Source organism: Netta rufina (genome assembly GCF_964035555.1).
Source record: "Netta rufina genome assembly, chromosome: 16".
NCBI classification, from domain to species: Eukaryota; Metazoa; Chordata; class Aves; order Anseriformes; family Anatidae; genus Netta; species Netta rufina.
The window spans coordinates 10,339,169-10,350,656 of NC_140140.1; the positions used below are offsets into that span (position 1 = coordinate 10,339,169).

At 44.4% G+C, this 11,488-nt stretch overlaps 1 protein-coding gene across 1 annotated transcript; it reads right to left on the reverse strand.

Annotated features, from left to right (window-relative positions):
• Positions 1–371: 371 nt before the first annotated feature.
• On the reverse strand, positions 372–5,284 carry CBLN4 (cerebellin 4 precursor; the record flags this gene model as incomplete). Its single annotated transcript, XM_084296604.1, has 3 exons — positions 372–569; positions 3,371–3,487; positions 5,003–5,284. The coding sequence occupies 3 exons, from the start codon at positions 5,282–5,284 to the stop codon at positions 372–374; spliced, it is 597 nt and encodes a 198-aa protein (XP_084152730.1).
• Positions 5,285–11,488: the final 6,204 nt, after the last annotated feature.

Sequence of the window (11,488 nt, forward strand, 5' to 3'; positions counted from 1 at the left end):
ACTCAAACTCTCCTAAATTATAGACCTGGTTGCCAGTCTTTTCGTAATTAAAGAAAATCCACTTCTCTCATGAATCCAATAAGTCCAGTAAATGAAATCTGAATAAATCTTGCAGGCAGCTTTAGACTGTAACATTAAGCATAGATATTTATCGTCTGCTTTAGTTTCAATCCAAATATATTGTATTTAAACACACGAAATTCTGTGAAACTTCTGAGTAGTTCAGATGGGGCCAAAATCCATAAAGAGAATCCATATTCACCCATGAAAAAACAATAAAGAAACATCAATCCCATGATGATAAAATGATCTTCATGTAAAAGGGGCAATGATGAGTCCACACCTGGATGAATGTCACAGGAAAATTGACTTTACAGGGGAAAGACCAGAAAGCCAGAAAACGTAGAATACTGCCATCCACCGACCAGATTACCTTTCTCCAATTTCAGGTAAACCTTATCCTCCTTGTCTAGATAGAGCAGGACTCCATTAGTGGCAGCTTCACGTGTGACGTCCTTGTCCCCAGCAAAAGCAGAAATGACTGGCTTTCCGTTTAGCATCAAATTAACCTACAAGAGAAAAAACACTGAAAAGCTCTAATTAACAGGAAAACATCAACAAGTCTCAATGAATATTAACTGCAGTGCCAGAGGTCTGTTTAAGGTCCTGCTGTTCGCTGTTGTTATTGTTTGTTTCTTTTTAACTAATTACATTCATGTGGTGTGGACGTGTTTCATGGGCTTGATCTGCGGATAAATGGGGTCAGTGCGATGCTGCCCACTGACTACAACGGCTCGGGCTCAGACAGTGTGAAAGGTAAATGAGATATTGTTGTCATCAGTTGCATGACCACATTAATTGTTGGCAGAACAGCCCTATCTATGCTAACTCTCTGGTGATACAGACCTGTAAGCTAGTACCTCAGTTTTGTTTCACATTGCTTACTTCAGAAGGTATTTAAAGGCAGTATTTTATGAACAAAGAAGACATTTTCAAGAAACCTAGGCACCCAGAGATACAATGTAGGCACCTAATGAGATTTCCCAGTAGGCTGGGAGCTTACACTTCATTGAGAGCAAAACATACATCCTTTCCATTATTGATTGCAGCTTAATTTTAAAGTCTATGACAGACCTTCAGCTTTAGGAACCACCACACTGTGTTTTGATACTGAATCCATTTGTCCATAAAACACTTCTGGATGTACACAGGGCCTCTTCTATGAAAGCCACACTACACAGACAGTTGTGTAAATGAAAAGTTGGGCAGGGGTCAAAAGAATGGACAGATTCAGGCATTTTCATTTTTCCTATTAGTTTTCCACTTCTATTTCTTTTTAAATGACTATAATACAGTCATGGAAGGGTGAATTAAGAAATGCTTGGTTAAACTGAGTATTCTGGCCTTGCATATGCTTATATTAATTTTAATGGGAGTCACAGTGGAATAAATTACTGCTCAGCATAAGTCAGGGCAGCAGAATCTGGCCCTGATTTAGCATTTGCTTATCTGGGAAATCCACTTAATCAGATATCCCCAGGGAACCAATATCGGTTTAATGATACTTAATGGCACTAACAGATGTTTCAGGGGCATAGTAATATCACTTATGTAGGAAGCCTTCAGGTGATTTAGTGGTGTTTGTCTGTATGTGGATGAGACTCAAGCTGGTTTGCTCTACTGCAATGGTTTTCAGTCCTCCCTTTCACTATCACACACATGAAAAGGTCATCAAGACTTCACTTGTTGCTTAATTTAAGTTCATCTTATTTGTTCTGTACCATCTCTGTTGTTCGGGTTTCCCTGCAGGTCATCTTACAGCTATTTGGATTACAGCAGAAGACATACCACAGGTTTGCCTCAGATTTACATTAACTGTGCCAAAATGGAGCTAACCAAATTCATCCATCACTTCTGAAAATCTTGATCTATGAAAGATTTTAAGTCATGTGGTAGGTCATTAAATTCCCTGTTATAGGCCCCAGACTATCAGGTTTGAGTACTTGGGAGTAAAGCACTGAAGGCTGCACTAGGCTTCCAGAATCCAAGCCTGAACATCTTTCCTGGCAATACGTATTTTTAATCTGATGAAGGTGAATGACATACAGTTATTCTAGGCCATTTCAACCCTCAGCATTTAAGAGAGTGAGAGGAACATCATTTGATCCTATTAAATAGTTTACAAGCTCATTATAGGAGAGTTCATGATGTCAATATTTCATCTAAGACTTTTATCTGAATGGAAGACCTTTCCTGAATGGAAGCAGGATTTCAAGTTGTAAACTGAAGGTGAATTTCCCCAGGGATGGGAACGTGTCTTACACCAGCTTCCTCTGCCTCCTGTACCATTTACACTTTTCTCAGGAGCTTTCACATGGCAAACCAAAGCCAAAGCTGCCACAACGAAAGGGCTGATCACGCCTCCTGCAGAAATCAGTTTCCTCTCAGCCCTGTACACTGGAAACCACATTCAGGAGGAAATCAGAGCAGGATAAAAGCATCAAATACTTCTATGAATCCAATGGTCTCATAGGTGGAAACAGGAGAAGCTACAAACATTATTCCAAAGCTAGAAAGCCAGCATATGTGTCACAGAAATTGCATGACCTGGGGTGAAGATTAAGGAATGATTTTAAGGAATTTATTTTTGGCTCAGCAAGGCGATGTTGAGGAACTTAGAGGCTTTTCCTCAAAGATAGTACATATTTATATTTAATTAAGCAGTTCAGCTGCTATTAAGCTGCAAATGAAAACATAGAATTGCACTTTTTTTTTAGTATATGAGGTATCTTTTATGCATTATATAGTGAAGCAAGTTAGCAAGTTTAAAATGCCATGAAGGTTCCCTAGAAGCAGCATAACATTCTGGTGTAGTGGCAGAACAAGCAGAGCACAGCAGTCTGGTTTCATGAGCATCTATCTGGCATCGTGATCTGACAGCCAGGTGACAAGATATTACCAACATAAGCAACTGTGGTAGGTATTCCCAGAACCCCTGTGTTCAAGACAGTGAGTTTAACCAGTAGAAAAATATGACTTTTCAATAGTATTTATGCAATCAAATGAAATTCAGAGATATATTTTACCCTTGGTTGTCTCATTCTATTCAACATTTCACACTACACCAGATAGTTAGTACTTAGAGTACAGAACTGAAGCTGTGACAATTTATTTCAGGTGAGAATCCTGCCTCATTCCAGCTGTATGGTTTAAATACATTCACTCCACTGCTGGGAACTGTACACCACAAGTTGCTTTAAACTAAGCTATTCTTCCTTGAAAGTTTGTTAAATGCTTGTGTTCCGTCAAGATTCTATTGTGAACAAACAATTTAAGTAAAAGATTTTATAGTCATACTTGATCAACGTACCTGTATTGTTTGGCTCTGATAGACTTTAATTACGTGAAAACTGAAACTGTAAATTCCTTTTCTTGGTGCTACAAAGACAGATTCCAATGTGAAAAAATTGCCCACATTTACTAGGATCTACAAACAGAAAGTACACAATGGGAATTAGTACAGGTGTTCAGCGCTAAATAATACATATAGACTATTAAATGTTTCCCCACAGATATTTGTCCATCTACGTCTCTGATTTTTCATTCATTGTTCTATCAGCTAAGTTGAAATATTACTGATAAAATGGATGTTTATTTATATTTATTGTACAACTTTACTATAAGTAAGCTAGGGGGAGAATGTTTCTTACTTTGCTACTATGTCATGCCTACAAGATCTTCCTTCTACACATGCTTAGAGGATATTAAAAAAAGGCTTTTTTTTTTGTTCATCATACCCCAAAAATGACATCAAAACTCTGATTCTGGGAGTGGCATATTGGTTTTGGCTAAAAAGCACTGGCCAAGAAAACACCACCTTCCTGAAAGTATCAAACTGTGAGGAAGGCTGTGTGTGAATGCTGTAATTCATTCACCAGTTCAGAGTCAGCCTGAGCTACCAAAATACCTGGCATATGAACGAGATCTGGCTGTGAGCTTTTGCTGCTTTGTTTTTGTAAGCACTAATAATTTGGGTTTGATTAAACAGAGACAGGGAACCAAGAGGAATGTACCAGACGAGTGCATCATATATATGCTAAATCTCTTCTTAAATGACTAATTTTTTCTTTCTTCCCACTCGGTTATGCTCTATTTTTAATTGGTATTTTCAGGCTCCTTTATGCCAGACACAGCCCTAGAAAGCCACGAGGAATGCCCACGAAGTTAGGGCGATTCAGATCACCAGCATAAAGCTACGTAACAAATCTGGCTTCGGCTGTCAGGATAATTTACTGCTCATTTTGATATGATCTAGGAAGTAAAATGACTATCAGTCTCAATTACCTGCCCTAGGACAGGACCTGGCATATGAAATACGTGCCGCAACCTGCATGTTAAAGCATGACTGACTGAGAGGGGCTGTACTAGGAACCTGTGGTTTTTAGAGAAAACTGGAATTATTTTTCCTTAAAAACTGCTCTTCTCTTCCCCCTCCAAGGCTCCACCAGCCAACCGAAGTGTGACGGGGCTGCCCGCACCCGGGCACCGCCGGTCCCCCAGCGCCTCGGGGTCCCCGAGGGCTGCCCCGGGGATGCTCGCAGGGCCCCGGCGGTCTTCCCCCAGGTTCTCCCGGCCCCGCAGCCCCCCCGGCCGGGCTTCACCTCGCCACCCTGCCGGGTGCCATCCACCGCCGGGCCGGGAGGGGCCGGAGGGCACGGAGCGCACGGCCCCGGAGCCCCGACGGCGGCCGCCCCCCTCCGCGCCCCGCTCCGCCCTCCCCGGCGGGCAGCCCCTTCCTTCCCCGGGGGGGGGCTGGAATTAAAGCCCCCTGCTCCTCAGGAGACCCCAGCTTCCCGTTTCCCCAGCTTTGGGGCTGGGGTTCCCCGCGAGCATCACCCCAGGGCGCCCCGGTTCCGCGGGACACGAGGGGACGGCACCTGTTGATCACCCCCCAGCCCCTCGGGGATCCCCCCCGGACCCCCCTCCGGGCCCCGAAGCCCACCTGGTCGAAGTAGATGATGCGCGTCTTGTTGCTCATCTCGGAGGGCTCGTGGTTGGTGCTCCTCACGGCCGAGAAGGCGACCTTGGAGTTGGCCGCCCGCACGGAGATGCCGAGCGGGGAGGAGGAGGACGAGCCCTTGGCGTCGGTGGCGGGGTTGGAGTCGCAGACCACCAGGCACTTGCCCTCCAGGACGATGGGCTCCGTGTCGTTCTGCGCCCTCGCCGCGGGGCCGCCCAGCGCCAGGGCCAGGAGGAGGAGGGCGGGCAGCAGCCGCCAGCCCATGGTCGGCACCCGCGGCCCCTCCGCGCCGCTCCGCGCCCCGCTCCGGCCACCGCGCACCCGCGGGAGGCCCCGCCGGCAGCCCCGCACTGCCCCGCACCCGCACCTCCCGGCACCGCCGCTCCGAAGTCTTCTCGCTTTTCCTCCGGCTTCTTCCCTCTGCCTCTTTTTTTTTTTTTTTTTCCCCCTCTCTTTTTCTTCTCCTCCCCCCCCCTCTCCCCGCCACCACTTTGTGTCTTCTTTTTTTTTTTTTTTTTTTTTTTACCCGACTCCTCTTTCAAACCCGCCGCAAAAAAGCAGCCGGACAAAATAAACACTTCCCGGCGCCCCCTTTTCTCTCCTCTCTCCACATCAAAAAAAAAAAAAAGAGAGTAAGAAGGAGGGGGGGTGGGTGGGAAAAAAAAAAAAAAAAAAAAAAGCCCTCAGGTGAATTATTGATGAGAGAGAGGAGAAGAGAGGGGTCACGAAGAAATAAAACCAGTTGGCGTTGCCATGATTGCCGCTGCCGGCTCGCTCTCCTCTTTGAGCTGGAGATCCAGGATGCTCGGAGTGGCGGAGCGGAGAGGTGGCAGCTTCCCCCCAGCTGCCAGATCCCGTGTCTGATACCACCGCCGGGGTGCTGCAGACTCCAGATCTCTCTCTCTCTGCCTCTCTCCGCCACAATTCCCCAAAGAGTTATGTCACAACAAACCTGCCCGTCCCTCGCCCAGCTGGGCAGATGCGGGGCTCCATTGACAGAGACCCTCCTCTTCAAATTGCCCCCTCCGCCGACTCGCACACTTGTCCTCCCAGGCAACTTTTTAAGCAGCTGCAAAGCCAAAGAGAAAGCAACAAATCAGTGCAACGTCCCTCGTTTCCAAAAGAAGGCGGGGGTAAGAACTGCAGCCTGGTGGAAAGGCGTGCTTCTAAACCTGGAGGAGTCTCCCGGGGCACAGACCTGCCGTGCCTTTCTTTGTGGCTTGCATTTTGGCACGACACCCTGACCCCGTGTGCACTGCCACTGATGCCCCAGAGCCTGGCACTGGGTAGGAGGAGGAGGGAAGCAGCCCCCCTCAACGCCCCTCGCTCAGACCCCTCATCACTGAAAGGACTTTCCTGTCTTCCCTTTGAGGATTAATATTGCCAGGTATTGCCTCGTGGTGCTGCCAAATGGCTGCTGCTGGTAACGTTTGGATTAGACTCCCCTGTCTAGTGATATTTCTTGTTTGGATGTGTGCTGAAAGGACGGGAAGAACAAGCAGGTGCCTTTGCTCAGTACTCCCACACACCAAGATTATTACAGACTTGACTGGTATGGCACTGGTGATGGCTTCTAGAGCAGATCTTTCTTGCATCACCTGGTCCCATGATGCACTGAAATCATCTCTTGGTGAAACCCAGTCCCATCGAAGGACTGGTAGAAATGAAACAGTGCTCCCAGAAGCAGAACAGGCTCAATGGAATTTCATTCGCAGCAACAGCAAAGTGTCCATGGCTTGTAAGAAATGGAGAGTGTGATTTTTGGATAGATGAAGTTCAATGTGACAAATATTTTTGCATATAAGAGTTTTGCAACAAATATTTCCCATGTCAGCCATTAAGTAAGAGTAGCCTTTGTGTACTTCTTGTCCATACCCATCCTTGCCTGGGTCCAGCCAGATCTGTCAAACCCAGCTGGGAAAGGTGCTGACCCAGCTGGGAGCTGCAAACGCCCTCACAGCTTGCTGCCTCCCTGGAGGCTTGGGCTCCCGAGAGGCTTGGGCTCCCGCAGCACCTCAGCTCCATGCACTGACAAATGCTGGCCATAAATCTGGGCTCTTAATAGACAAGTGAAATTAAAGAAGCAACAGGAAGCTAAGAGGAGTAATAAAAAGCACTGAAACCCACTCTCCAGTGAATAAAAGGCTCTCTGTGGGTAAATGTGAGCTGGGACTGTTTTTCAGGTGATGTGGAGAAGTGAGGGTGAAGCATTGTCTGCAGAATTCAGTCTTCAAGAAGCTGTAAAACAGCCAAAAAGTCCCCTTAGCTAGCAGTAAGTACAATACTCTGTAAATTTCAGAAAGCTAGATGCAAATTTTAAGGAATGCCTTTGCTCAGACAAGGTAAAAAGAAATCTTACTGTTCTCTAGGAATGCATCAATATCCTCTTATTACAGTGACACCACCAAAAATGAACAAAACAAGTCAAGTTGAGAAAAACCACTTGCTGTAAACAAGAAAGGAGACAAGAAAGGAGGCGAAGACTTGCCTCACAACGTTGTTCCTTTTGTATTGGATTTGCAGATTAAAAGATTCATGCCAACACAAAGGAACACCTGTCTGGAAGGCTCATGCGAAGCAGAGCTGTGTGAAAACAGCAAGATTCTGTTCCACAATGTTTTGTAAATAAATACACATGTATAAATAATCCCACACTATTGCAACATCTCTCTTGTATAGTCTCTTCTGTACCTCATGCTGCTCAGCCTTTCAACAGTGCACAAATTACAACAAATCTGTATGTATAACATATAGTATATATATAAATGTGGATTGAAATTTGAGACTTCTGTCTATTTTGAATATTCCAGTATTTGCCAGAGACTATGAATTTTACAATAAGTTCAAATAAATTGTTCCAATGCGTTTTTGTTGTGGACAATGACATCAACTGTCTCAACAGTGGAAAGACAATAAAATAGGCAGAATTTAGATGAAGCAACCGAAAAAAGTACCATCAGAAACCGAAGTGGTCCAAGGGCTGATGTGCAAGCTGAAGGAGCTGTTTGGGAAGGTCACTTTCCCATTTCCTCGTCTGCAGCTGCAAGCACGTGCTGAGGCTGGCGTGGCCACACCACGTGCCCATCCCACTGCTCTCCCTTGGGTGCCTCTGGAGCTGGTTTGCACAGAGCGGACAGCAAAGTGCAGCCAACATCCAGCTGAGAGCACATCTCGCTGGTGCGCTCTTCTCCCAGAGCTGTGTGTGCATTTTTTGTACATACAGGTTCCTTGAGCTGTGTGAACAAATTATTAATTAAGTATGCACCTAACTAATTACAGCCATTTGTGAACACAGCTACTTCATTTCAGAGCTCAGTTGTGATAAAAAGTTAAATGCATGTCAGGAAGACATTTGCACACATGTTTGCATGGGGTTATAAACCTGTTTTGAGATCACAGTCTGCAAAAGCTAAGTGCTGCTCATCTCATGCAACCTACTCTGGAAAAGTCAGAAAGTACAAGAATTCTCTTAGAATTACCTGTCAGCTGCATGGGTAGTATGAGACAAACATTAATGATTAACATCATACTCCTTCTTATCTATGAAAGGGAGACCAAAGTGGGCTCTGTCCTGCACTGTGGATTAAATTTTCAGGAATGTCAAAAAAAATCTGAAAATACTTTGGCAGGTGGCATTTAATTTGGACATCAGCGGTACCCCAACCTGACTGGGGTGCACTTCAATGAGACCGTGATTAAAGCCAAGTATCAGATACCATGAAAACAGGGTCAGGTTCTGCCCCTATATTTTGCCCGTAATTATGCCGTGCACATGCTCATAGACAGTTCTCGTTTCAGAATCCTGTGTCATCTGAAAAAAAAGACCCTTTGAATTGCAGTCTTGGTGTGGAGGAAACTTCAGACATTATTCTTGTCTTGGTGCCTTTGACTTAGGATATGTCGCTTTATTTTCTTCTGATTTACAAAAGGATACGGACAAACCTTTTGTTGCTTTGTGAATCATTTTCTTTTCCATGACCAAAACATGCTGTCCAGTACTACTGGCTTTGATGGATTTCTGGCTTCATTATTCCTCAGTAAAATGAGCAATTTCAATGTGTTATGGAGTTGAAGGAATTGGACTGAGAAGAGGCTCAGGTGCAGCAAGACTGTCCCTTTTGTGCGGTAGCTGGAACACAGGCGTGCACCAGGGACTGCAGAGTTTCTATCCTCGTGGGAACCAGCAGCAGCTCGATCAGATATTTTACTCGATGCCTGGCACTATGTTTCAGTATTCTTTTCCCCAAAGGGTAACCAGTATTGAGATTTCAGGTGACATTTATTAACAATATGAATTCAAGAGATGAATAAGACTATTAAAATTTTTCTTTAGCAATAAGCCATTTGCAAGATGGAAAGAAGGCAGCAAGATAACAGGACAAGCAAAATTCGACAGAGCGATCCTGATTTAACAGCCGAGTCCTACAAGTGCAAAAGAAATCTTATGTCAAATAAATGTCCTCTGCTCTGGGAGAAGGAAAGCAAAATAGAAGTCATTGGGGAAAGTGTATTTGGGAGAGAAGCTGAAATGAGAAAAAAAAAGAAAAAGATTTCTTCTTGGAAATAAAGTGAATATAACCTCCAATAAAATTAGTATTTTTGGCATTCAAAATCAAAAGCATCACACTGAAAAATGCTGTAGATGGTGTCTTTTCTGACTGTTCAGACACGGCACCAAATCACAACTCAGAAAGTAATGGTGGCAGTTAAAACAAATTCTTGGAGGCAATGGCTCAAACACTTAAACAGAGAACATTGCCTGCTATCAATAATTTCTGAGTTTATAACTGGGCTGTTAGGGCTGCCCTGCAGAAGGCAGGGCCTGATCTTGGCCACAGGCAGCCCACACATCGACCGTTGCTGAGCTGCTGGCACGGTGCATGACACTCCCAGGGAGAGTGGATCTATGGATAACATACATAATCCAGCCCCAAATCCATGCATAAGTAAACAGAATGAAGAGCTCCCATCCGCAAAATGTTTGAGCCATATCACGAAACATCTCCTTCTTTTTTTCCCACCCAGGCAGCAGGAAGACAGCTTAAAGGTTATTAGCGTTCGTGCTCTTTGGATGGGTGGGCTGTTATTTAATTGCTGTACAAAATGAGAGAAGTTTGCTGGGGATGCTGTGGGAAAGACGAGTTGAAACATGATGTTTGGATTTAATTCATAAGCAGCAAGGTTAATGATCGCCCTCATTTTATCTGACAAAGAATTTCTTGGTATTGATCTTCTACCTCTAACAGGGATTTCTTTCTTCCTTTAAAATAAAAACAAGTAAAATAAATAGAAAAAAATCAAGAATGGAAATTTGGTAAGATTTAGCTCTCTGTTTCTTTCCCTTTCTGGACACATGCTGTGGTGGCCTAAAACCATCTCCAGCTGGAAGCATTTTGCCCTTTCATAGGGAACTTTCTGCACCAGAGAAGGCGTTAGGCAGTTTTCTGACAAAGGGAAGAGCTGCAGGGAGAATAGAGAGAAAACATCATGTTTACATTTTCTTTCATTTTTTGACTTGTAAACATGAATTAAATATGGTTTCTGTACATTATTGCATGATGCCTTTCAAAAATCATTAGAAAAGAAACATGTTGCTTTGTATAATTAGTCATTTGCCACACAAAAGGGAGAAATCATCTCCCTCAGACTTCCTCTCGTGCTTTGGAGCTGCTTGCTTATGTCTACAGGCTGTGTGGATTCTCCAAACCCCTCGGTAACAAGCACCCGCCTTCCCTTCCTTTCCTTTTTTCTTCACCATAATTATATTTCCCTTCTGTCAAGCTGAGCTCTCTGTTTGCTGAATGTGGAGCATGGTTTTGTACTGAGCTGGCTGAGCACCCGTCAGCCTCCTCGCAGGATTAAAATCACCCACTCCAGCCTTGCCTTCTTGCTGAACTCATCCCAGTGAGGACGTGCAAGGTGCACTGGGCAGGAGAGGCAGGGAAAGGGAGCAGAAAGGCTAAAATAAAAGGCAGGACACAGTCTCAAACCACGCTGCTGTGCTTACGGAGCTTGGCGGTGCTGGGTTGGACTTTTTACTGTCTTTTGCCATTCTTTCAGGCTAAATATTGTACTTCCTGATTTGGCTGCCGTCTCCATCTGTCTGTTGGCTGCAGTACAGACTAACTTATCTTTTGGACAGCTGGCCCCGTGACTCTCAGCTAGTTAAACAGTTTGTTGGCTGAGTGCAAAACCAATTCACCTGGCTAATGAGCTTAATGGTTCTTAAGAAGATTCCATTAATATTTTATAAAGTAAGTTTCACTTCATTTATTTAGACTTAAATTGCATGGAAATATTATAGAACTATAATAAAACCTTCAGCCATATATATGCATACGGCTGGCGTAACTAAAATGAACAAAAGTTTTTTGCTATGGAAGTCGGGCAGATGCAGAACGAAGCCTACATTTTCCTCGCTTTATTTTAATCTACTCCATAGATGCATATGGGTGTGCTTCATCTCTG